Source organism: Macaca fascicularis, chromosome 3, assembly GCF_037993035.2.
Source record: "Macaca fascicularis isolate 582-1 chromosome 3, T2T-MFA8v1.1".
Taxonomy (NCBI): Eukaryota; Metazoa; Chordata; class Mammalia; order Primates; family Cercopithecidae; genus Macaca; species Macaca fascicularis.
In genome coordinates this window covers 173040471-173067193 of record NC_088377.1, presented here as the reverse complement: position 1 = coordinate 173067193, position 26723 = coordinate 173040471, and the positions used below count along the sequence as shown (strand labels likewise).

At 48.1% G+C, this 26723-nt stretch overlaps 1 protein-coding gene and 1 long non-coding RNA gene across 6 annotated transcripts in view; one reads left to right on the top strand and one right to left on the bottom strand.

Moving 5' to 3' along the window:
* PODXL (podocalyxin like) overlaps window positions 1-26723 on the top strand; it is a 57983-nt gene that overhangs the window by 22512 nt on the left and 8748 nt on the right. For 4 of the 5 annotated variants that reach the window (XM_065541078.1, XM_065541076.2, XM_065541077.2 and 1 more), the window contains exons 3-4: window positions 24499-25128; window positions 26324-26544. In XM_065541078.1, coding sequence (XP_065397150.1) covers window positions 24499-25128; window positions 26324-26544 — 851 coding nt within the window. The remainder of the gene's footprint in view (window positions 1-24498; window positions 25129-26323; window positions 26545-26723) is intronic. The other variant, XM_074035997.1, reaches the window with a different exon arrangement.
* Window positions 3832-26362, bottom strand: LOC107129291 (uncharacterized). Its single transcript, XR_001489705.4, has 4 exons — window positions 26086-26362; window positions 7907-8064; window positions 6269-6539; window positions 3832-4831 (listed from the first exon to the last, which is right to left on the bottom strand). It is a non-coding gene; the product is annotated as an uncharacterized lncRNA (long non-coding RNA).

Below are 26723 nucleotides of genomic sequence, written 5' to 3'. Positions count from 1 at the left end.
TCCCAAAGTGCTGGGATTACAGGTGTGAGCCGCTGCACCTGGCCATGTGCCATTTTTTAAATGCCTGTAATTCTTCAATGAAACATTTTTAAAAATGAAAGGGGAAAGGGGCTGTTCTGAGAACCTCCTGACTGGGCACAGTAGAACCTACCGTGAGCGTGGGGCAGTGACACTGAGGAATGAAAACACCAGGCTCCAGACAGGCAGCTCAGGTGGGCCTCCCAGGGAGAGGGGCGCTGTGGACAGGAACCAACAGGGAGAGGCCCCAGGAGAAGTGGCAGGAAGGCCAGATTAGGCACCTTAACCTGCTGTGTTTGACTGGCCTTTTTTGCTGGCTGATTTCTACCCCAGCCCTGACGCCAGCTGCCGCTGGCCTGAGGGTGTAAGCACCATCCTGGAACACACTTATCAGGTGTTTGTTGGGACTGGGTAACAGTCGTGGTCCCTCCTACAGATGCCTCAGCATCTGCCCACTGAGGGGTGGCAATACCAGCAGACAGCGCCAGCCATCCAGAGGGGAGGGCACCTCTCCAAGGACCCGTCATGCTCTACGTCCCTCTGGTGTCTATTATTGGAGTGTGGAACTTTCAGATTTTAAAATCTATCTTACTTTTTGAGTGGTTGTTTTGAGTAGCTAGCTAACTGCTAAGGTATTTCCCTTTGCCATATGAGTTGGAACTGTTTTTTCCCAGTTTGCCATGATGTGGCTTGGTTTCTAACAGGCTAGTACAAGTGACACTTGTCAGGCCCTTTAGGGAAGTCAGAATAGGATCCACAGCTGGGTTAAAAACAGTCCTCTTTGGCCAAGCACAGTGGCTCATGCCTATAATCCTAGCACCTTGGGAAGCAGAGGAGGGAGGATCACTTGGGCTCAGGAGTTTGAGACCAGCCTGGATAACACAGCGAGATTCTGTCTCTACAAAAAAATTAGTTGGGCATGGTGGTAAGCACTTGTAGTCCTAGTTACTTGCGGGGCTGAGGTGGGAGGATCGCTTGAGCCTGGGAGGTCAAGGCTGCAGTGAGCTCTGATTATGCCACTGTACTCTACCCTGGTCAACAGAGTGAGACCATCTCAAAAAAACAAAGAAACAAAAGTAGGCCTAGCCCGAGGGGCATCTTAGACATCAGTGGTTCGCACTTGACTGCTTGGCCAGCGTATTTGTCGGTGAAGTTTTCTTGGAACACAGTCAAACCCATTTATGTACAGGTTGTCTGCGGTTGCCTTCAGGCCCATGACGGCAAAGTTCAGTAGTTGTGGCAGAGACTGTATGGCCCCCTACAAGGCCTAAGATATTTACTTTGGCCTTTTATGGAAGAAGCGTGTGACCCCTGTTGTACACTACTGTGTCACAGAGCGATTCCACACACGAGAGCGTGTTCTTTCCTGCACACAGGGCCGTGGAGAGAAAGCTGCCCCCGGTCAGACTGGCATCCCAAACGGACCTGTTTACTTGCTGTGGTGTTGAACGCTTTCTTCACTTTTGTGTGTATGTGGTCCAATTGGCTTACCATACAACTTACTGTAATAACCATTTTTAGAGGTGCAGTTCAGTGGCATTAAGTACTTTCACATTGTCATGCACCTGCTACCATCATCCACCTGCAGAAGATGTTCATCCTCCGACACAGAAACTCTGCACCCATCAGACGCTAACTCCCCCTTCCCTCCCCTCCAGACTGCCTTCGCTTTCAAGATGGGGATAATAACACATATCTCATGTCCTTTTGAGAATTAAGGAGATACCCTAGTCCTCCATTGATGGTCAGTATATTTCTTTTATCTTTTCTTTTCTTTTTTGAGATAGGGTCTTGCTTTGTCACCCCAGCTGGAGTGCAGTGGCTGGATCTTGGCTCACTGCAACCTCTGCCTCCCAGGCTCAAGCCATCCTCCCACCTCAGCCTCCTGAGTAGCTGTGACTACAGGCTACACCACACCCAGCTAATTTTTGTGTGTGTATTTTTTGTATAGACAGGGTTTTGCCATGTTGCCCAGGCTGGTCTTGAACTCCTGAGCTCAAGCGATCTGCCCATGTCAGCCTCCCAAAGTGCTGGGATTTCAAGTGTGAGCCACCGCGCCTGACCACATGTATTAAAATACCTTTTAATACATTTGAGTTCCCTGCCTTCTTCCAGAGTCTCACTTCCATCTTGGTTCACACCCTTTGTGATGGACAAGGGAAGGAGGCAGAAGTGATTTGAGCTTCATTTCCCTGAGGAGGAAACCCAGGCCCGAGAGGGAGAAGGGCACAGCCAGTGAAGTCTGAGCTCCAGCCCCCTCCTGATCCCCACCCCATCCCTGCTGCCTACCCCCGCCGGCCACCCCTGTGGTCCTGACATCAGGTGCTGGTCCCGGAGCCCAGCAGACCTCACATAGAGCTTTCACAGATGGTGGCCTTGCCCTGCCGGGATGGGGTGTGGGGTCGTTGTCGGGCCAGAACTTGAGGCTGACAGCCGGAAAGCCCCTCCCTCGGTCTCTGAGCCAGTGAGGAATCACTTCCTGGAGCTGGGGTCCCCCAGGCCTGGGTTTCCTTTCCTTCCCCGGGAAGGTTCAGGCTCAGCCCCTCGTCTGGGTCTTCTCTTGACCACAGCTGCCCTGGTGCCTCATCTTCTCCCCTCCCCAGATCAGCCATGCCTCACTGGGAAGGAAGAGCCCCATGGGTCTGGGCAGACCTGTGCCTACTCTTGTCTGGGCAAGGCCTGTGCAGGTGTGAGTGGCTTGAGAGGGAGTGGAGGAGGTGGGCGGCGCGGTTCTAACAGGGAAGGGGAGGTGGGGTGCAGTGCAGGGCGGGAGAGTGGAGTGCCTTTCCTTCCCCCCTGCACGGCTCAGCAGGAATATAATTAGAGCTGACATAGACCGGGCACTTTCTATGTGTACACACTGCTCTCAGTACTCAAAGGTATAGAGTTGGTTACTTTTATTACCCTGCTCCCCACTTCTGACAGATGGGAAAACTGAGGAACAGCGTTCAGACATGTGTGTTAAAAGTCGAGACTCTTGCCTGGTTGTACAGCTTGCGTGTGGACCGGAAGCCGGGTGGTCGGGCTCCCTGCTACCTGCTCTTAGCCTCTGTCCTGTGCTGCTTCGGTGGGGAGTCACAGAGGGGCACCGCTGAGGCAGCGATGTGGGCACACGGGAGCCAAGTAGCCTTGGGTGCTGTGCCCTGCTCCCAGGTGTTGAGGACAGGAAAGAATGAGGACTTGTCAGCCCTGGGAAGAAGTGGTGTGAACCAGGGCTTCTTACAGGTGATCTGGCCACAGTGCCCTCCCTGCAGGGAGAAATTCTCCCAAGTGAAGGTGGCCCTTCCCCATTGCTGGGACATCTCCACGCTGGACAGTGGCAGCCCCCTCCTGCCCAGGGAAGCAGGCAGACGGGCCCCACCCTAGCGGAGCAGCGGGTGACGGCCAGGCCAGCTGAAACAAGCTGATAAGGGCAGAACAATTCCAGATTTGAAGAATGCCCGGAATTATCTCCCCTGAGGGGGCAGCTCTGGGCCCCTCTGGGAGAGGTGATTCTGAGAGGCAGGCCTGATGACCCCACCCCTGGGGTGCCGTCCTGCTGCCCAGAGTCTCAGGGTCCCAGGGACCGCAGAGCCAACAGAACTGCCAGGGTCCCAGGGAAGGGACGGGGAGGGTGGAGCATGACTGGAGTCTGTGGCTGCACCTGACACTCAGCCTGTGTGGGGGTAAGGGGCGCAGGTTGGGGACCCGGCCCTGCCCCAGACAGTTGGAGCAGCCCTTCTTGCGTCTCTGTTCTCGTTGTGAATCTCCATCCTGAACCCCTTGTCTTAGCTCTGACTTTTGTTACAGTATAACAGAATACTGTCGGCTGGGTGGCTTAGGCAACAGACATTTATTTCTCACAGTTCTGGGGGCTGAAAGTCTGGGGGCAGATCAGGGTTCCGGCATGGTCAGGTTCCGGCGCGGGCGTTTCCTGGCTTGCAGACAGTGCTTTCATGCTGTGACCCCACAGGGCAGAGAGTAGGTCTGCTGTCTCTTCCTCTTCTTAAAAGGACACTAATACATCATGGAGGCTCCATCCTCAGGACCTCATCTAAACCTAAGTATCTCCCAAGGCTCTACCTTCACACTGGGGATTCGGGCTTCCACATATGCATTGTGCGTGGGGCCCAGACAGTCAAGTCTGTCGTACCCCTTATATCCAGGGAAGTCAAGCCACCCCACTTTTGGGTTCCCAAGCAGGGGACCATTTGGAGGGAAAGAGAGCAACCCCAGGAGTCACTACCCCCTCTTTTCCAGATGGGGACCTATGGCAGACCAAAAATGTCCCCCCACCTCAAAAAAAAAGATATACAAGTAAAAATCTCTGAAACATGTGATTATTATCTTATGTGGACAGAGGGTCTTTACGGATAACTAAGGACCCCAAGATGAGAGCATGCTGGATTTCAGTGGGTGGGCCCTAAATCCAATGACAAGTGTCCTCATCAGAGGCATATAGAGAAGGTGGCCATGTGACCATGAGGGCAGATGTTGGAAGGATACTGCTTTAGCCAGGGAGTGTCAGAAGCACACACCTTGATTTTAGACTTCTGGCTTGCAGAATGGCGAGAGATTACATTTCTGTTGTTTTAAGCCTTTGTGGTAATTTGTTATGGCAGTCATAGGTAAACTGATCTAGGTAGGACCTGAGTGCAGAGATGGGCCAAGGTTCACCCAAGCACATGCAGACGGGGAAGACAGCCATCACCGGTTGGCGAGAGTGAGGCGAGTCAGGTCCTCCATGGCCTTCCCATGCTGTCCTCTGCAGACAAGCCCTTGGCTCTTATCCCGGGTCAGGTTCCTCCTGGAGGCACCAACATCTGGTTGGCACCTTGCGGGTTAGAGAGGGGGAGACACTGGTTTTCTTAAAGCCACAGAGGGCAATTGTTTATAAGCGGGTGGATGTAGCATTAATAAGATTTCAGAGCCGAAGACCAGAGCCAACAGCCTCCAAGGACGGGACCCACACTGGGTTGGAGAGATCCAGAAGGGCCTTTTGGTGGAAAGAAATGAGCGCCCAGCTAAGCAAGAGCTGGGCAGGGGGATGACCAGACTGCTGGGGCAGGGAATTAAGGGTACTGACTTAATTTTTTTTTTGAGATGGAGATTTGCTCTTGTTGCCCAGGCTGGAGTGCAATGGCGCGATCTCGGCTCACCGCAACCTCCGCCTCCCGGGTTCAAGAGATTCTCCTGTCCAGCCTCCCGAGTAGCTGGGATTACAGGCCTGTGCCACCACACCCAGCTAATTTTGTATTATTAGTAGAGATGGGATTTCTCTATGGTGGTCAGGCTGGTCTCAAACTCCTGACCTCAGGTGATCCTCCCACCTCGGCCTCCCAAAGTGCTGGGATTATAGGTGGGAGCCACTGCGCCCGGCCTTTTTTTTTTTTTGAGACATGATCTCTCCCCATTGCCCAGGCTGGAGTGTAATGGTGTGATTATAGCTCACTGCAGCCGCAAACTCCTGGGCTCAAGTGATCCTCCTACCTCATCCTGAGTAGCCAGGACTACAGATGCACCCCCCACCCCGGCCATGCCCACCTAATGTTTTGATTGTTTTGTAGAAATGAGGTCTTGCTATGTTGCCCAGGCTGGTCTCAAACTCCTGGGCTCAAGTGATTCCCCTGCCTTGGCTTCCCAAATTGCTGGGATTACGGGTATGAGCCACCAAGCCCAGCCCTGACCTCACAAAACCCAAGACACATGGAGGTGGGACCGCAACATGGGGAGCATCAAGTTCTTCACAAGGAAGGCAGGGGAGTGAGGGGGCTGCACGCAGGGGCAAGAGAGGGCACCTGGTGCCTTGGTGCTGGGAGGAGCCCTGGCCAGGTGAACAGAGAGCAGCCCCGGGTCCCTTACTGACCCGGCTCTCTCATCCCACCCTGCCTCGCTGTCCTGCCCAGCTACCACCCAGAAGCCTGGCAATAAAAGGGCCAGTGTACAATGGCCAGCAGGACTTGTAGCCTGAGAAGGTGGGCCCTGGAGAGCTGGGGGTGGAGGCGTGGGATGTAGACCTCAACCTGGCTGAACCCCACAATGGCATCACACCAGGCCCCTCCCATCATACCAGGCCCTGCCTGAGTCCTAGCAGCTCCCTGCACCCCCTGGAAAGAAGGGGCTCGTGGAGCAGATGTCACATGTTGGAAAATGATGTTAGGGTTGGGCAGCCCTTGGAAAGGCCCCGCCTGTACCCCTAGGGAGGCCCAGCGCGAGCCCTCGGAAGTGACTGGCTAGGATGGCTCTGCTGTCACAGCCAAAGCAGGCTTACCTAGTACACAGTGTCGTGCTCGACAGAGTCCGAGGCCGGGGTGTGTCATACACACCTAGAGGGACCTTAGGAATCTTCTGGCCCACCTTTCACAGATGCATTTCAAGAGGGCGGACAGCTTGCCCAGGCCTGGGGGTCCCACGCAGGGACAGGACGAGGAGGTTTCGGACCTCCCATTTCCCAGCCTGCGCTCTTCCCTTTGGCACACCAGTCGAGGAACACATCCGCCCGTCTTGCCTGTCTCTCCCCTTGGAGCTTTTTTGTTTTACTTCTGTGGAGATGAGTTGGGGGTGGTGAGCAGAGGACAAAGAAGGAAGGAGAGGTCAACACTGGTGTCCAGGCCGGAGCCTCCCATCCCACCTCCTCCCTGGACTCTTTCCACACCCCTCTTCCCGGAGCATTCTTTCCAGTTTCCTTTCCCACTATTAATAGTCAAGAGTCAATCCTAGGTCTGGAAATAGCCAGGAACAGAGGAAACAGGCCCTCCTTGAAGATTGAAGCAGCCTTCCCACCGCAGGGGAGCAGGCCGAAGTCCGTCTTCTCCTCCCACTGTCCCCCTGGCCCCTGCGGGAGCTGGCACTGTGCTAACTCATTCAACATAGGCTTCCACATCAGCAGGAATGTCATGTCATTTCTGCCCTGCTGTGATGTACTGGCCTTTGCAGCCCTGTCCATCACTCACCGGACTTTCACTCCATCCTCTTCATCTCAATACGTGTCATCATTCTTGTTGACTTCAGTAGTCACTTGGGTAAACACTGAAATACCCTGGCCTCTGTTTCTCAACGTTTTCTCATCTCTACTTCATTGGGTCATTCCCATTTCACCCCCTGAACTTTTTCAGCCCCTCAAACTGTATCACCTCTGAAATCTTGGCATTTCCTCCTTGTATCACTGTCTCTCTACCTTCCAACTTATCTGCTCAAGTAAACCCACATCACAATGCTTGAACTCAAGACGTAACGAAGTCCAGTAACCTTCCTCATTGCCTTTTGGCCCCTACCTGGCCTTATTTCTGTCTTTCTCCATCCTCTATGTCAATAATCCACCATTAGAATCCCTACCTTGCAAAGATATTCCCAAATTCCTTGCACCCTCTCCTGCTGTCATACCTAGCAAAACCCCATTCTCAGATAAACCTTTGCCTCTATTTTTCTACACCAAGCAGCTGAACATTGCTACAGTAAAATCTGGCTGATTGCATTAACTTTAAATTCATGATGCCATGCCTCAATTTGGCACCAAATACTACTTGACAATCATATTTTACTTCTTTAGCATGGTAGTTCTCAAAGTGTGGTCCTCTGGCCAGACGCATCAGAATCTTTTGGGAACTTGTTAGAAATGCGTATTTCACATCCCAGGCCTGCGGAATCAGGAACTCTGGGGCTGGATCCAGCCACTGGTGTTTTCACAAGGCCTCTGTGTAATTCTGACGCTTGCTGAAGATTGAGAACCTCTTTTCTAAGAGGTTCATGTTCCTATTTCCAACATGAGTATTTTACACTTTTCCCTCAAACACTCCCTCCTCCTTTTTTCTATCTATATCACTATAGCTGATTTCATCTAGACTTCATTGAGAAAATTAAAGCTGTCAAATGTAAACTCTTTCTACCACCAAAATACAGCTGTACTTACGACTGTATCCATTTTCTTCCCTCCTGTTTCAAAGATGGAAGTGTCGGCAGGGCGCGGTGGCTCATGCCTGAAATCCCAGAACTTTGGGAGGCTGAGGTGGGTGGATCACTTGAGGTCAGGAGTTTGAGACCAGCCAACATGGTGAAACCCCATCTCCACTAAAAAAAAAAATACAAAAATTAGCCGGGTGGTGGGTGCTTGTAATCCCAGCTACTTGGGATGCTGAGGCTGGATAATTGCCTGAACCCAGGAGGGAGAGGTTGCGGTGAGCTGAGATTGCACCACTGCACTCCAGCCTGGGCGACAGAGCAAGACTCCTTCTCAAAAAAAAAAAAAAAAAGGTGTCTGACTATCCAATGAAGGCCAAGTCCTCTATGGGTGCTGAGTTGGCACAGGTATATCTCCTCTGCATCTTAAGGACCCTATGAAACAGTAGGAAGAGAACACATACACAAAGAAAGCATTCATACCAGCTCTAGCATCTCCTACCTTTGAAAAGAAAACAGAAGTTTCTTAACTGTCCCAGCGCCCCCCGGCTGCTGCCGTATGTCTCTGATCCCCTAGCATTTGATAAAGAGTTGTCCACACATGCAAACTCATTTTCCTACCATTCATTCACTCTTCAGTCTGCCCGAGTCAGGCTTCCACCTGCCCTGTGCCCACTGAAACTGCACATGGTGGTTGCCAGGGACTTCTCTTTGCCAGTCTCATCATTCAGCACAGCCAGCCACTCCTTCCTTAAAACAAAACAAGAATCTAAAGCAGAAACTTCTGTTGCATCTCCCTGTTTCCCCTTAGAGATAACTAGTATCCTAAACTTAGTGTTAAATTCTCTGTAAAATTTTTGTAACATTTTCTGTTTCCCTAAAAACATTTAGTTTTGCCGATTTTTTTACCCTGTAAGTAGAACCATGTAAGTGTTCTTGTTCTTCCGTTTATTGTTCAGTATTATTCTTTAGATTAATGCTAATAGAGGTAGTTATAGTCCACTCATTTTCAGTCCGGTATAGCATTCTCGGAGAATATACTATCACTTTATCCATACTACTGTCAGCTGTACTGTCGACTGTACTCTACTGTACTACTGTCAACACTGCGTTTTCTTGCTACCTATATGGGGCCAATGTAAACTATTCTTAAGGGCATTTTTGTAAATGCACTGTGATGCACATTTTGTCTCCCTAGGATAAATGCCTAGTGATACAATTGGAAGTTGTGGGCCGGGCGTGGTGGCTCACGCCTGTAATGCCAGTACTTTGGAAGGCCAAGGTGGGTGGATCACTTGAGGTCAGGAGTTTGAGACCATCCTGGCCAACATGGTGAAACCCTGTCTGTACTAAAAATACAAACATTAGCCGGCCATGGTGACGGACACCTGTAATCCCAGCTACTAGGGAGGCTGAGGCAGGAGAATTGCTTGAACCCAGGAGGCGGAGGCTGTAGTGAGCTGAGATCATGCCACAGCACTCCAGCCTGGGCAACAGACTTCTTAAAAAAAAAAAAAAAAAAAAGGAAGTTGTGGATTGAACAATATGCGCATGTCTTTCTTTGATAATGCCACACTCTTTTCCAAAGTGTTTCAACCAATTTACACTACTGCATATTCTTGCTTCCCCTTCTTACTGACTTTAAAATGTTTGTCAATCTGATGGGTATGAAAAGAAAATTCTTTCTTATTTTGCATTTCCCTCATTACTAATATTCTCAGATGTTCTTAGGCTGTTTGTGCCATTTTTTTCTGAAAAATGCATGTATAATTCTTTTATTTTTCTATTGGGCTGTTTTCTTAAGTATAGAAGTTTTCGGGGCATATCTACAATTTTTTGGAATACCACTATAAGGATGATTTGTTTATTTAATCATTTATTTATCAGATTAGACTCGTGGATATTTATTTTATTCTTGGGGTTCCAATCCAATATTTCTTGTTTTGTTGCTCAAATTGTTCCAGGTTTGGCCATTATGAGCTCTTTCCTGTTGACCCTCTTTCAGGTCTTTCAGGTTGAACTTGCCTTCCTCTTCCTTTTTTTTTTTTTTTTTTTTTTTTTAGCACTTCTTTACTTTCTGACATTACAAGATGTTTCAGGCTCATTTTGCATTTTCCCTGTATCAGCACTAGAATCAAGCCCTTTCTCCAAGGAGCCTTGGTTCCTTTTTTTGTAGAATGGTATCAGAAACCAAATATGGACCCTGGGTGTACCCTATGCTACTGGTATGTCTCTGCTTCTAGATGCTCTGAGTGGACAGAGCTGGGAAATAGACATTTGTTAACTATGTATTCATTTCCTCATCTATCATCTATTTGTCTATTGAAACATGAGTTCTGACTGACTGACATCCGCTGTCTCTCATCAAGCATCGCAGGGCTAGCGTCCTCTCCACCTGTTTACTTACTTGTAACTTCTTTCTCCAACAGTTAGAAACCTGGCTTATGTTATCTATAATTTGTTTAATTCTTTGTTCAATCCTAGTATACATGTAAAGTAGGTTTGAAATTGACATGCCCTTGTAAGAAACATTCTTATTACTTAAAATACACTGTTTATATGCAGTTCTTTTGTTACAGTATCTAGTTAAAAAAAGAAAACCGAAAAAAAAAAACTCTTCTAGAGTCGTTTAGGTCAACTCTTGTTCTCCACCCCCTTTAGCGAGGTTATGTTATACCTTTTTTTTTTTTTTTTGAGACAGAGTTTAGCTGTTGTCTCCCAGGCTGGAGTGCAATGGCACGATCTCGGCTCACTGCTACTTCTGCCTCCCAGTTCAAGCAGTTCTGCCTCAGCCTCCCGAGTAGCTAGGATTACAGGCACGCACCACTGTGCCTGGCTAATTTTTGTATTTTGTTTTGTTTTGTTTTGGTAGAGATGGAGTTTCGCCATGTTGGCCAGGCTGGTCTTGAACTCCTGATCTCAGGTGATCCGCCTGCCTCGGCCTCCCAAAGTGCTGGGATTACAGGTGTGAGCCACTGCATCTGGCCATGTTATACCTTTAGAATATAGTTAAATTGATTTTTGTAGTCTCCATTACATCCTAGGATTTCCTGGACATCCGAGGTGATTATTTTTCTAAATTGGCATTAAGTAAAGTTAATTCTTGGAGTACACAAATCTTTGGGTTTCAAGAAATGCAGAGTCTTGTGGATTCTTGTGCATCACTCACTGTCCTAAAAATAACCTTGTATGGAGCTGAGGAGTCCGTTCCTCCCAGTTCTCTCAACCTCTGGTGTCCACTGATCTGTTTTCTTTCCCTATCATTTTGCCCTATCTATAAAATCAAAATGGAATCATGCTGTGCAGACTTTTGGCTTCTTTCACTTAGCAAAATGTATTTAAATCTTATATATGCTGTCACATGAATCACTAGTTTATTCCTTTTTATTGCTGAGTAGTCATTATATGACTATATAATATCCATTCACTTGCTGAAGAATATCCTGGTGGTTCTCAGTTTTGGGTGATTGTAAATAAAACTGCTGTAAACATTTGCATGTAGGTTTTTGTGTGACTATAGGTTTTCATTTCGTGTAGGTAAATAAGGGTGGAATTGCTGGGTCATATAATAATTGTTTGCTTCACTTCAAAAGAAACTGCTAAACCGTTTTCCAAATTATCTGTACCACTGTGCATTCCGACCAGCCATGTATGAGAGATCCTGTTTAGCGTTTGGTTTTGTCAGTTTGTTTGATTTTAGCTATTCCAATAGGTATGTAATGGTGCTGCACTGGAGCTTCAATTTGAATTTGCCTAATGACTAATGATGAGCATCTTTTCATATGCTTATTTGCCATCTGTATATCTTCTTTGGTAATTTTTCCTTGGAGATCTTTTGCCTGTTTTAAAATATTGGGTTTTTATTGTTGAGTTTTCTTTGTTGTTTTCTCTGTGTGTGTGTGTGTGTGTGTGTGTGTGTGTGTGTGTTTCCTATTGAACCCGGTAGGACTCACAGTACAATGTTCAATAGGAGTGGAAAGAGAGGACATCCTTGCTTTGTTCTCAAACTTCATAGCAAAGCGTTCGGTCTCTTCCCATTAAGTATGATGTTAGCTGTAGGTTTATTTGGAGACATCACTAATTAGGTGAGGGAAGTTCCCTACTATTCCTGGTTTGCTGAAAGGTTTTGTTTTGTTTTAAATCATGAATGGATGTTAAATTTTGTTAGATGGGCTGGGCGCGGTGGCTCACGCCTGTAATCCCAGCACTTTGGGAGGTCGAGGCGGGTGGATTTTCTGAGCTCAGGAGTTTGAGACCGGCCTGGGCAACACAGTGAAACCCCATCTCTTCTAAAATACAAAAAATTAGCTGGGCCTGGCGGCGTGCACCTGTAATCCCAGCCACTTGGGAAGTTGAGGCAGGAGAATTGCTTGAACGCGGGAGGCGGAGGTTGCAGTGAGCTGAGATCGCACCACTGCACTCCAGTTTGGGCGACAGAGTGAGGCTGTCTCTGTCTCAAAAAAAAAAAAAAAGTTAGATGATTTTTCTGCAAATATGAAGAGAATCATATGGTTTTTCTTATTTTGCTTCTTAATGTGTTGAATTGCACTGATTGATTTTTCAAACACTGAACTGTCCATGATGAGCCTCACTTGGTCATGATGTCCTTTCTATGTAGTGCTAGATTTGATTAGTCATCAGGGAAATTAAAAAACCACAATGAGATACTACTTCATGCCCACTAAAATGGCAATAATGGAAAAGATGATAATTGTTGGCAAGGATCTGGAAAAACTGGACTCACAAAACAATTGCTGATTGACATGTAAAATGGAGCGGCCGCTTTGGAAAATAGCTTGGCAGTCCCTCAAAATACTCAATAAAGAGTTACCACATGACCTAGCAATTCCGCTCCTAGGTATGTACCCAAGGGAAATGAAAACATGGTCACACAAAAACTTGTACACATAGCAGCATTATTCATAATAGCCCAAGGGTTAAAACAACCCAAATGTTCATCAGCTGATGAATGGATGAACAAAAATGGAAGCTCCATACTATGAAATATCATTTAGCAATACAAAGAAGTAAGGAACGGACACATGCTACCATGGATGAACCAGGCAAACAAAAGTGAAAGAGAAAAGCTTGAAAACACATCAAAGTGAAAGAAGCCAGTCACAGAAGACCACATAGTGATTGATCCCATTTACGTGAACTCTCCAGAATAGGTGAGTCTGTAGATAGAAGTAGATTGGTGGCTGCCTACTGTGTGGCTTTTCTTTTGCTGTGTTTTTAGTGTGAAGGTTTATGTTAATCAAGACACAAGTTAGGCTGGGCTTACAATTTGTTGTTGCTGTGGATACCTTTGCTGCACCCGGGGCTGCAAAGTCCTCCAGTAATATCTCTGTGGGTCCTTGCTTGGCTGTAGCTCATCCTTGTTTGCTGCTCCTCAGATAGTCTGCCTTTTGCAGCTCCCCACAGCTGTATTCCACTGTTTTTATTTGAGATGCATCCTCACCATGTTGCCCAAGCTGGAGTGCAGTGGCATGATCTCGGCTCACTGCAACCTCCACCTCCCGGGTTCAAGCGATTCTCCCATCTCAGCCTTCTGAGTAGCTGGGACTCCCATCTCAGCCTTCTGACCACGCCTGGCTAATTTTTTTGTATTTTTAGTAGAGACAGGGTTTCACTGTGTTGACCTGGCTGTTCTCCAACACCTGACCTCAGGTGATCTACCTGCCTTGGCCTCCCAAAGTGCTGGGATTACAGGCGTGAGCCACTGCGCCCTGCTGCTCCACTGTTATTTTTTACTTCACACTTGCTGGCCTTGTAGAACAGGGGAGGGGACCATTTCCTGGTGTTTTGTTTAAGTCTCCCTCAGGCCCTGGGAAGCTGAGCTTGGGGGTGTGGCCTTCACTCACATTCCTGCCTCTTACCTAGATGTTGCGGCTGGGTTTAGCTTCAGGAGTAAGGAGCTGTTTTATTTTTCCTGTACTCTTCCCGGGCTGTGGGAGGTTTCCGCCAGTGCCCTCAGGCCGGAGACTTTGTTGACCTCCACCTGAAAGGCTTTTTTCCTGCCCTATAGGGATGTGGAGGGTATGGAGTTTCAGCACCAGCTGTTTCTTTCCCCAGCGAGCCCCACCCACAAGGGGTTGCTTTTTCAAGGCTTCCTGTGAACACCTGATGGGGTTCCTAGGAGTAAACTGCCCTGTGTTGTGGACATTACAAGCCTACAGCTCATAGGGCTTCACATTTTCATACTAACCCATCCACAGCTTTTAGAAGCTCATTTAAAATTTGTCTTTAGTCAGCTGAGTGCGGTGTCTCACGTCTGTAATCCAGCGCTTTGGGATCAGCACAAGGTGGGTGGATCACGAGGTCAGGAGTTCGAGACCAGCCTGACCAACATGGTGAAACCCCTTCTCTACTAAAAATACAACTGAGCATGGTGGTGTGTGCCTGTACGCCCAGCTGCTCAGGAGGCTGAGGCCAGAGAATCACTTGAACCTTGGAGGCAGAGGTTGCAGTGAGCCAAGATCATACCACTGCACTCCAGCCTGGGTGACAGAGCGAGACTCCGTCTCAAAAAAAAAAAAAAAAATTGGCCTTAGTCTTCTTACTGAACTTTGCCCACGTCCCAGGTAAAGCAAGTGCCCTGGTCGGGTTGCTCCCTGCAGTTGTCCATCCATCTCCACTTTTTAGGGGCGTTTTCTTCATGACCTCAGGGCTCAAGAAAAGTCATGACTTTTTGGCTTCTCAACTTTTTTTTTTCTTTTTTTGAAACGGAGTCTTTGTTTTGAGATGGAGTCACCCAGGCTGGAGTACAATGGCACAATCTTAGCTCAGTGTAGCCTCCGCCTCTCGGGTTCAAGTGATTCTCCTGCCTCAGCCTCCTGAGTAGCTGGGATTACCGGCGCCCGCCACCACGCCTGGCTAATTTTTGTATTTTTAGTAGAGATGGGGTTTCACCATATTGGCCAGGCTGACCTCGAACTCCTGACCTCAAGTGATCCACCCGCCTCAGCCTCCCAAAGTGCTGGGATTACACATGTAAGCCACCATGTCCAGCCTCTCAGCTTTTTTCTTGTAGTCAGAGTAGGAGCAAAGTTCTTTCTAGTCTGCTCTCATTAGCTGAAACCGGAAGTCCTATTGTTTCTTTTGATGAACACAAATTCTTAACTTTGATGCTAAATGTATCAGTCTTTTTCTTTGGTTTGTGCTTTTCATGTTTTGTGGATGGACAACTGTATATGAAACAATTCCTTTTACAGACACATATTAGAGCAGAACAGACTGTGCTATAGAAAGTTCATTCATGTAAGGCCAGAATGATTTGATCTTTGAATCCTGTTTTGGAGTTTCTTTATGATAAAAGTAACTATTCAATTTCTTTTTTTTCCCTTTTTTGTGGTTTTATAACTTTGTTTGGTGTACTTGACAGTCAGCAGTTACTTCTCATCCACATTGACTGTCTATAGATTTTTGAAAGTGGTAACAGGCACGTGGGTGACCAAAGTATAGAGCTTGTTTGGTGGATCTTCATCCTGTTTCCTGGACAACCGCACAGGGATAGATAGGTATGGGACATTCTTTATTCCTTGGGCCCAGACAGCTTTGATGAGCCTGGTATCAATGCGCACATCTGGAGTTCCCATCTCCTTCATGGCAAATTTCTGGATCTCTGTGAGTACCTGAGGGGCATGCTGCTTGAAGCCCACTCCAGGATGCTCTTGGGATTGTTGATGGTACATTCTCGGTCACCACCTCGTTGATGGTAGAATGGCCTTTCTTCTCACCACCCTTCTTCGCAGGAGCCATTTTACCGCACCCAAGTTGGAAAGGCTCAATTTCTTTATTATTATAGGATAAATGATTATTTCCATTTTCCTTGAGTCACTCTGGTAAGCTTTTCCTTTTCCCAAGAAATTTGTGGCAGGGCACAGTGTCTGATATCTGTCATCCCAGCACTTTGGGAGGCCGAGGCAGATGGATCCCTTGAGCCCAGGAGTTTGAGACCAGCCTGGGCAACATGGTGAAACCCTCTCTCTACAAAAAATACAAAAATTTTAGCTGGGTGTGGTGGTACATGCCTGTAGTCCCAGCTACCCAGGAGGCTGAAGTAGGAGGATTGCTTGACCCCAGGAAGTTGTAATGAGCCAAGATCACACCATTGCACTCCAGCCTGTGGGACAGAGTGAGACCCTATCTCAAAAAAGAGAAAGAAATTTGTCTGTCTCATCTGCTTCAAATTTATAAGTATTTGCCCATAAGGTATTATGCTTTAAATATCTATTATTATTTTTGTACCTCACATTGTTTACTTATGCCTTTGGATTTCTTTTTCCCTTTTGATCAACTTCTTCAAAGACTTTTTGGTACTTTATTAGCCCGTTTAATAAAACCAGTTTTTGATTTTGATATTTGCTATTGTATTTTGCTTTCTATTTCTTTGGTTGTTCTTTCATTCTTCCATTTTTTTCTTTAGGTTTGTTTTGTGGCTTTCCATTGTCAGATTGAAGGTGGTAGATAGAGGACCAGGCCGGGGTTGGTCCTAAAGGAGGACAATGGAAATTGCAGTGTGGCTCACACCCTCAGAATGCCTGTTCTTGCCCCCACCCATACCTAAAGGTCTCTAAGAGAATTAGTTCCCTGTGATCAGCTGAATGAGGAGTGAAAAAGCCAAGCCTGCTTTTATATGATTTGGGGTAATATGCTAGTACCAGCCAAAAGTGGACGGTGACAGGAGAAAAGCTCTATTTAGGGGGGATCCTGAAGGGTGGTGTGGAAACAAAATTCTCCCAATGACCAGGACTTTAAAGAATACATTTCCCGGTCTTTTGTTTTTGAAGGAAAGGTCCACTGAGGCGAGGTTCTGAACAGATTCATCGGCAGGAGCTAATGATTTTTAAAGCAATGCTAGGGAACTCAGAAGGAACAGCAGTGGAGAATCAGTGTGACTCGGAAGGTTAGGCAGGCATGTGGGGGGACCCGCAGGGATAGGTCTGGAGTGTGAGGATGTTTGCCTGGCTCTGGAGAAGGTTCTGGGTAATCAGATGGGCAAGATGATCCCTTCTGCATATCAGTTTCTTTCTCCATCGCCTAATGATGGCGCTGTGGACCCGTGGCCAAGTGGCCGTGGTGGAGGGCGGCCCGTTCCGGACCTGCATGTACCCTCCAGGCTGCCACATTTCTTGTCAACGGCGCCGTTTCTGGACTCCCAGGATGCTTTATTCACCATCACAATTACCCCACAGACCATAGGCTTTACCAAAGAGCTCACTCTACAGCAGAATCAGTGGCCCGTTAAACTTAATCAGACTTAGTGTGAACCCTACATGTGGCTAAATAATGAAGCAGGAAGGAATATGGCTAGAACCCCAGGGATTGCCCATGGTGCCAGTCATAAAAGTAAATGGAAAGACCTCTTACGGACAGCATCCTTAAACACTCTCATCCCCAATAAAATCCAGTATCCAACACTAATGTTGCCAGTGGTGCGAACTGCTGATGCTCGATGGCGGTAGAAGTGATGGTCTCAGCAGACCAGCTCAGGAGAAGAGGTCTTGAGCACTGTTTCTGACTTATGCTTGATTCTTTAGTCACCTCGAGTATTTTATTAGCCAACGCACTATCTTTTTAATAGATTTACTTTCTCTTTAAAGCAGACAGAATTAATTTCTAATATTTGAAAGACTCCTGGTTTTTATACGAGGATGTAGGAGAGCAGATTAGGAGAGCAAATGGCATTCCCCCCCAAAAAGACATGTTCAGGTCCTAATCTCTGGTACCTGGTACATGTGCAGGTGACCTTATTTAGAAATAGGGTCTTTGCAGATGTAATCAAGTTAAGATGAAGTCATACTGGATTAGGGAGGGCTCTAAATCCAATGACTGCTATCCTTATAAGAGGAGAGCTACGTGGCCGGGCCCGGTGGCTCACACCTATAATCCCAGCCTGTAATCCCAGCACTTCGGGAGGCCAAGCAAGGTGGATCACCTGAGGTCAGGAGTTCGAGACCAGCCTGGCTAACATGGTGAAACCACATCTCCATTAAAAATACAAAAATTACCCTGGCATGGTGGTACACACCTGTGGTCCCAGGTACTTGGGAGGCTGAGGCATGAGAATTGCTTGAACCCACGAGGCGGAGGTTGCAGTGAGTGGAGATCGTGCCATTGCACTCCAGCCTGGGAGACAGAGACTCCATCTCAAAAAAAAAAAAAATGGAGAGTTACGCAAGGAGGAAGGTCATGTGTTGATGGAGCCAGAGATCGCAGTGACACAGCTACAAGCCAAGGAGCAGCCAGGATTGCTGATTAGAAGCAGGAAAAGAGTCTTCCCTGCTACCTTTGGAGGGAGCTTGCCCCTGCCAGTCTCGGACGTCTAGCATCCAGAACCGTGAGAGAATATATTTATGTTTTCTGTAGCCACCTAGTTTGTAGTCATTTGTTAACGCAGCCATAGGAAAGAAATGCACGATTCATTCAAGGAACACTGAGTCCGTGAAAACTTTGAGTTCTGGGACCTGGTTAAGTGGCTGCGTTCTCTATCGTGAATCAACACAGTTCCCAGTTTGCGGACCCTACACCTAGGAAGTCAGTGAGCTGCCCAACCATTCTGATCCGAAAGAGCACATAAGCTCTTAGCTGCTGCTCGAAATAGCCTTGGTTACATCATTGTGATCGCCACGCTGGTCTTGCTGCCCACTGTGGAAGCACACACACCTTTTTTCCTGGAAATGAAATTCTATTATTTTCTCTACACCAAGGAACCTGGTGTCCATCCCCACTGAAATCAGCAGCATTTCCTATTAACATACCTGACCAGTGAAGGACAGCCACAGAGTTCTCAGAACATGTGAATAGTCCTCTTAACAATATCCCAGATGTAATCAAATCCAAGCCACCATCAGTTATAAGATGCACTATTATTTTATGAACCACTTAGAAAAAAAGCCAGGCATGGTGGCTCGCACCTGTAATCCCAGCAATTTGGGAGGCTAAGGTAGGAGGATCACTTGAGCACATTTGTTCACGACCAGCCTGGGCAACATAGGGAGATCCTGTCTCTACAAAATTTCTCAGGTGTCATAGTGCACACCTGTGCTCCCAGCTACTTGGGAAGCTGAGGCGGAAGGATCACTTGAGCCCCGGAGTTTGATGCTTCAGTGAGCCCAGATCATGCCACTGCACTACAACCTAGGTGACAGAGCAAGACCCTGTCTCGAAAAAAAAGAAAAAGCACCACAGTCAAAGTGTTATTTATAATACATTCTCATTTCAGAGACACGGAAAGATGTGAATCTTAGAAGTCATGAATTATGTTGCCCAAAGCCTTGTAAAGGGAGTGTCATTTGAGTTCTCATGACACACCAGAGCATGAGTAAGCAGGACAGACATGATAAACATTCTGTCTTTCCAAGACTTTGCCTTTTTTTTTTCTTTCCCCCTGAGACAGAGTGTCACTCTGTGCCCCAGGCTGGAGTGCAGTGGTGCAATCTCCCGGGTTCAAGCAATTCTACTGCCTCAGCCTCCTGAGTAGCCAGGATTACAGGTGTGCACCAACACGCCCGGCTAATTTTTGTATTTTTAGTAGAGACAGGGTTTCACCATGTTGGCCAGGCTTGTCTTGAACTCCTGACCTCGTGATTCATCCAACTTGGCCTCCCAAATTGCTGGGATTACAGGCGTGAACCACCGTGCCCAGCCAAGACTTTGCATTTCTTCCTATGCATTGTTCCAGGGTATTTCTGACAACTCAGCTTTATTTAATGTGGATTTCCATTGAGTCCAGGTTTCAGTCATCCAACTAAGAAAGCAATGAGAACTACCTGTAGCTGCTGGAGTCAGTATATTGGATCCAAAACCTATGGTATGCGTACCCATAATTCAGCCTGATGTAAAATTATGATCATCCTCCTTTTGATACAGCACCCTTATGGTAAATATCCATAAGTATTTGCAAGTTTCTTTCTAGATATTTTTAGTGTGTGAGCCTTCTCCTAGGTCAGAGTCTGTGTTTTTCCTCCTGGGACATGCTGGAATCTGACTCTTGTTATAGGTTTGAAGAAAAGAAAGAGCGGTGGGGATCATGATGAGATTCGGTCTTCGGTGCCAATAAGCTCAAGTGAGGTTATCGAGAATCTTACAGGAGAGCAGTGGTAGCGCTTCCTGGCAAGTGAATTCCATTGAAGATGGAGATTTATGGGTAGTCTGACTCATCTACACCCTCTCATGTCACCATTTAATTCTCTAAGTTGGCCAGGCATGGTGGCTCACGCCTGTAATCCCTGCACTTTGGGAGGCCAAGGTGGGCGGAGCATCTGAGGTCAGGAGTTCGAGACCAGCCTCGCTAAGATGGTGAAACCCCATTTCTACTAAAAATACAAAAAATTAGTTGGGCATGGTGGCATGAGCTTGTAATTTCAGCTACTCGGGAGGCTGAGGCAGGAGAATAGCTTGAACCTGGGAGGCAGAGGTTGCAGTGAGCTGAGATTGCGCCATTGCACTCCAGCCTGGGCAACAAGAGCGAAACTCCATCTCAAAAAAAAAACAAATTCTCTAGGTTCTATTTTCACATAAGAGACCTGGTGAGGTTATGAATTAAGTTAACACCGTAATTCGGCAACTCATGGAATCAAGCTTTTAAAGTCTTTTGGCCGTCTCAGCCCTTCAGCTGCAAACAAAAAGACTCCTTGAATGTGTTCTTTTTTTTTTTTTTTTTTTTTTTGAGACGGAGTCTCGCTCTGTCGCCCAGGCTGGAGTGCAGTGGCCGGATCTCAGCTCACTGCAAGCTCCGCCTCCCAGGTTCACACCATTCTCCTGCCTCAGCCTCCCGAGTAGCTGGGACTACAGGCGCCTGCCACCTCGCCCGGCTAGTTTTTTGTATTTTTTAGTAGAGACGGGGTTTCATCGTGTTAGCCAGGATGGTCTCGATCTCTTGACCTCGTGATCCACCCGTCTCGGCCTCCCAAAGTGCTGGGATTACAGGCTTGAGCCACCGCGCCCGGCGAATGTGTTCTTGGAAAGTCTCTGGTTTTCAGTCTGTGATTTCACAGGAGGATTTAGGAATTTGAATTTGTTGTTCTCTTTCTTTAAACCAGTAGTCTTCACTGGCAGTGATTTTGTCTCCCTCAGGAGACATTTGGCAATATCTGGAGACATTTTTCGTGGTTACAACTGGAAAGGGGCGTGCATGTGTATTACTTGCATCTAATAGGTAGAGGCCAGGAATGTTGCTAAGCATTCTGTGTATAATGCATAGGACAACTTCCCATAACAAGAAATATCCAGTTCAAAATGCCAGTAGTTTCAGAGTTGAGAAATCCTGTTTTAAGCTGTTCACCATTGTAAGAAGCAACCATCCAGGGCTGGGTGCTGTGGTTCACACCTGTAATCCCAGCACTTTGGGAGGCTGAGGCTGGAGGATCACTTGAGCCTAGAAGTTTGAGACCAGCCTGGCCATTATAGCGAGATCTTGTCTCTACAAATTATAAAAAAAAATTAGCTGGGTGTGGTGGTGCGTGCTTGTGGTCTCAGCTACTCGGAGGCTGAGGTGGGAGGACTGATTGAGCCCGGGAGGTGAAGGCTGTAGTGAGTCCTGATTGTGCCACTGTACTCCAGCCTGGGCAACAGAGCAAGATCCTGTCTCACAAACAAAACAAAACAAAAAAATCATCCCACATATTCCTTAATTCCCCAAATACGCTGATATAGTCCCTTTGCAATCTAGTATCTTGCCAGATGACACTATGATACCATCAATAGTAAGAAACACTGTTATTTTATGAACTACTAAGAAGAAAAAATGCCTGTCAAACCCTCACATTGCACTGCTTTTTTTTTTTTTTTCTTTTTTTTGAGACCGTGTTTCACTCTGTCACCCAGACTGGAGTGCAGTGGTATGATCTCAGCTCACTACAACCTCTGCCTCCTGGGTTCAAGTGATTCTCCTGCCTCAGCCTCCCGAGTTGCTGGGATTACAGGCACCCGCCACCACACCTGGCTAATTTTTGTATTTTTAATAGAGGCGAAGTTTCACCATGTTGGCCAGGCTGGTGTCAAACTCCTGACCTTAGGTGATCCACCTGCCTTGGCCTCCCAAAGTGCTGGGATTACAGGTGTGAGCCACCGCGCCCAGCCTGTATTGCTTTTTAAAACAGATTTGGTGAGTGTGCCTTTCATACTCTGGCAGCAGCCACTGGGCCACACCAAAGCCACTTCCTGGGCACTTCACTTTAGATTAGAGGTGATAATGTCACTGCTTATCCTTGAGATGTCACGGGACACTTGCAAGTATTCCTTAATACTTGCAGAATTTTGACTGCCCTTTGTCCCCAGTAAGGCCTGACAACCAATCCCTGAAGTCTTGCTGCCGGCAGCTACTCCTGATAAACATTTCTGCTTTTCAGTAGCAAAATGTGTGTGTAAAAGATTTTGGATACTGTCCAGTGTATGGAGTAGCTGGGATTGCTGGAGGCCACAACATTCAGAGCTACTTTGAACATCACCCAAGCCAGGCTGTAGAAGTGATCCAGGGAGGCCAGCGCTGCTTACCCATGCCAAGCACCAGGTGGCGCTGCGGCCCGGGATGAGTGCTTGGCCTGCTTGGCCTTACCTCCATGCATGATGTCACCACTCTTGCCTGCAGAGCCCCTCACGGCTGGAATGAGACTGCTCATTCATGGTAGCACTGCCACCTGCTTATGCTCATCCCAGGGGAGGCTGGCAAGGCAAAGAGCTGGCATTTTCATAGGAGCATTGCCATAGGAGGCAGATTCTGCTGCCATCAAGTCTCATAGGGTGCAGAACTCCCAAATATAGAGAAATGGTATGGGTGTTGGCTGGTACAGAGAACGGGATGCAGCCAGCAGCCCCCTTCCCACCACTCCCTTCTGCTCCAGACAGAAAACTAGGAATCAACGTAGATTCTCTTCTTCCCTCACTTAGGACATCAGCAAGCAGTTGATCTCCAAAACAGTCTTTACGCTATCTGCCTTTTGTCTCCAGTGTCAATAGCTTCCTGTGGCCAAAGCTGTTCATTCCATCTGGATCACTGCAATTGCCTCCTAACTTCTCTTCCCTCTTCCACACGCTCTTCTTTCCAGTCTGCCTTCCCCAAAGCAGCAGGAACAGGTTTCTCTGTAAGTCATCCTATAAAACTTCCTTGCTTTAATGCCTTCAGTGGCTGCTTTTTTGCATCAAGAATAAAATCTGGAATCTGCATTTTGGCCTCTGAGGAGGATGATCTTATGTCTCATTCTACGTAGGATATGATTTTTTTATTTTTATTTTTTTGAGACAGAGTCTTGCTCTGTCGCCCAGGCTGGAGTGCAGTGACACCATCTCAGCTCACTGCGACCTCTGCCTCCCGGGTTCAAGCGGTTCTCCTGCCTCAGCCTCCTGAGTAGCCGGGACTACAGGCTGCACCACCACACCCGGCTGATTTATTTTGTATTTTTAGTAGAGACGGGGTTTCTCTTCATTGGCCAGACTAGTCTGTAACTCCTCAACCTCAAGTGATCTGCCTGCCTCAACCTCCCAAAGTGCTGGGATTATAGGCATGAGCCACCGCACCTGGACGAATGTGATTTTTAAGAGAGCCTTTTATTCTCAAAAATGTCTGGTTTGGACATTCAGTTGCTGTCACTGTCATAAGACCCTGTATTTTCTCAGCCCTGTGCCTGACCCCTCCTCACCCAACTCCATTCCTGCTTGTCTTCTTTCAGCTCCTTTCCCTACTCGGGGGCTTTGCAGATTCTGTTCCTTCTGCCAGGGACACTTTTCCTCCCATTCTTCACAAAGCATTCTCCTTGTTACCCTTCAGGACTTAGCTTAACCGTCACTGCAGAGATGCCTTTCCTTCCCTCGCTCGACATGGTCCCTCCCTGCTCGCCTCTGCATCCTTTCCTTCCTCGCTTCCTCCGTGCTCTGTCCACGTGTTTAGTCTCTGCCTCTCCACCACAGTGTAAGCGCCTCGAGGGTACGACTCTCTGTGTCGTGTTCACCATTGTGTCTCCACTGCCTGACACAAAACCCATTTCCTCAAGAAATGGCAGGTGAAGCCGCCATGCTGCATGCAGTCTGGGCACTCGGCCTTTCTTTCTTGGCACAGCTCACCTGGTACTGAAATAGTAATTTGTGTAATTTCAGTTTATCATCAGTTTCTCCTAGATTTAACTTCCATGAGAAAACAGGGCCCATGTCTTTTTTTGCTTAAGCTCAGAACAAGGCCAGGGCAGTTCAGGAAGCATTAGTCTGTGGAATTTTCTGTGGGCCATGTGCCTGGGAGCTGGGGAGGAGGAGACAGAGGTGTTCCTGGAGGCTGGTTCTGGGGTAGCATATTGAGAAACTTAAGGGGGATGTGCATGGGGCCGGACGGGGAGGGCAAGGTGTGCACGACAGCCTCCACGTGTGGTGGGCCTTGCTGGCCTGGCCTCCCCTTCAGCAGCATTTCGCTTTTCTGACCCCGCTGCACGCCAAGCTGCCCGCTTAGAGGTTTCTTGAACCTCAGAAAATTCGGGATTTACCAAAGACCCAGGCCTTCAGCAAGGCAGACGGCAGGGCTGCGAGCAAGACCTCTGAATCCTGGGGAAGAGCTGGAGAAGTGTGGTGAGGAAGTCTCCCAGCCCTAACTCCATTCTGTGTTGTCTTTGCAAACAGCAGCCCCGACTACTAAGAACCCATCTAGCACAACACCGGAAACCACTGTCAAGCAAGGCCTGACTTCAGCATCCAGTGTCTCCACTACAGCTACAGTCCAGCAGAGCACAGTCCCCACTTCCAAGGCCATGAACACCTTGGCCCCGACCACGGCGAGCACCCGTGGTGTGTCCAGTGACTCACCGGGGACTACAACCCAGGTTCCGCAAACCTCAGGCCCAGTCACCACTACCGTGACTGCAGGATGCTGCTCAGACAACACTACTACCGCCAACAAGGGCTCCAGGAGCACGCAAGGTGCAGGCGCCACTACAGTTGCAATCTCCACGACCACAGTGAAACCTGACACCACAAGCAGCCAGAATGGAGCAGAAAATACAACAAACTCTGGGGGTCAACGCAGCCACAGTGTGACCACAGACCTCTCATCCAGTAAGGCAGAACATCCAACCACCCATCATCCTACAAATCCAGTCAGCCCCTCACAACCCACTTGGACGCATCCTGTGGCCACCCCAACACGCTCGGGACATGACCATCTTACGACAGCTTCAAGCAGTTCAAGCAGTTCAAGCACTGTGGCTAGCCCTGGCCACACCTTCATAAGCCCGGGGATGATCACCACCCCACGTAAGTAATGCCTGGCTTTCTTCAAGCACCAAGAAACTTTTCAGGGCCTGATTACAGGGCATGATGGCTCATGCCTGTAATCGCAGCACTTTGGGAGGCTGAGGCAGGTGCATCACCTGAGGTCAGAAGTTCGAGACCAGGCTGGCCAACAGGTCTCTACTAAAAATACAAACATTAGCTGGGTGTGGTGGTGGGCGCCTGTAAAGCTACTCAGGAGGCTGAGGCAGGAGAATTGCTTGAACCCGAGAGGGGAACAGTTTCTATTCCATACCTGTTTATTTTTGAGATGGAGTCTCTCGCTCTGTCACCCAGGCTGGAGTGCAGTGGCACAAACTCTGCTCACTGCAACCTCCACCTCCGGGTTCAAGCGATTCTCCTGCCTCAGCCTCCTGAGTAGCTGGGACTACAGGTGTGCACCACCACACCTGGCTAATTTTTTTTTTTTTTAAGTAGAGACAGGGTTTCACCATGTTGGCCAGGCTGGTCTTGAACTCCTGACCTTGGGTGATCTGCCCACCTTGGCCTCCCAGAATTGCTGGGATTACAGGTGTGAGCCACTGTGCCTGGCCAATACTTATTTATTTATTTATTTATAAGAGCTGGTCTTAACCTAGTAAATCAATTTCAAAATCTACCTGTGGATCATGAGCCTTAGGATCATGACCCATCTCAGATCTGTGGACCCAGAATTTCTGAGTGCTCCCTGGTGATGTTGCTGCGTATCAGCAGCATATGGTCTGAAGTCAGCAGGCCACCACTCTACAGGAGGGTGCCACACAGGAGTGTGGGCTCCGGCTGAGATAATCCTGGATTCGAATCCCTGCCCTGCCACTTGTTGGCATGGGAACTCGGGCAAATCACTGAGCTCCTCGGAGCCTCAGTTTCCTTGTTTATGAAATAGGGACGGTGACGATTCCTCCCCCAGAGGGTTGTTATGAGGATTCAGTAGGAAAGTACCTTTGAAGCACTTGGTCCCTTGCACACAGTAAGTGGTTGGTGAATGTTCACTGCAGCTGCTGTGACTTCCTTTGCCGGGTTATTCCACTGGCTTGTCATAGGAGTCAGTCCACTTCTTCCGTCTCTGTGGGAAGTAAGACTAAAGAACTTGGGAAAACTATTAGAACGAGAAAAGACTGTCCTCTTCTCACGAGGGTGCACTCATCTTTTCCCATTACCCTCGTTTTCCCAATGACAGCGCCATCAGTTATCTCGCAAAGAACTGAACAGACCTCCAGCCAGATGCCAGCCAGCTCTATGGCTCCTTCCTCCAAGGGGACAGTGCAGCCCACAAGCCCGACGACAGCATTGAAAATGTCTCCCCTGCCAGAGACCATGAGCTCCAGCCCCACGGCAGCATCAACGACCCACCAATACCCCAAAACACCTTCTCCCACCTTGGCTCATGGGAGTGACTGGGTAACTCTGGCGGGCGTGGGGCAAGTCTGAGAACCCAGACTCAGGTAGAAGGGGCTTTAAGACAAGCTTTTCTGTTCTTTCCTCCAACCCAGGGCCCCTGGCTGGGGCTTTGAGCAGCACTTACCTGTTCGCTCCTCCCTCTCCCTGGTTAGCCTGGTCCTGGTTTGGGCTGCCCTCAA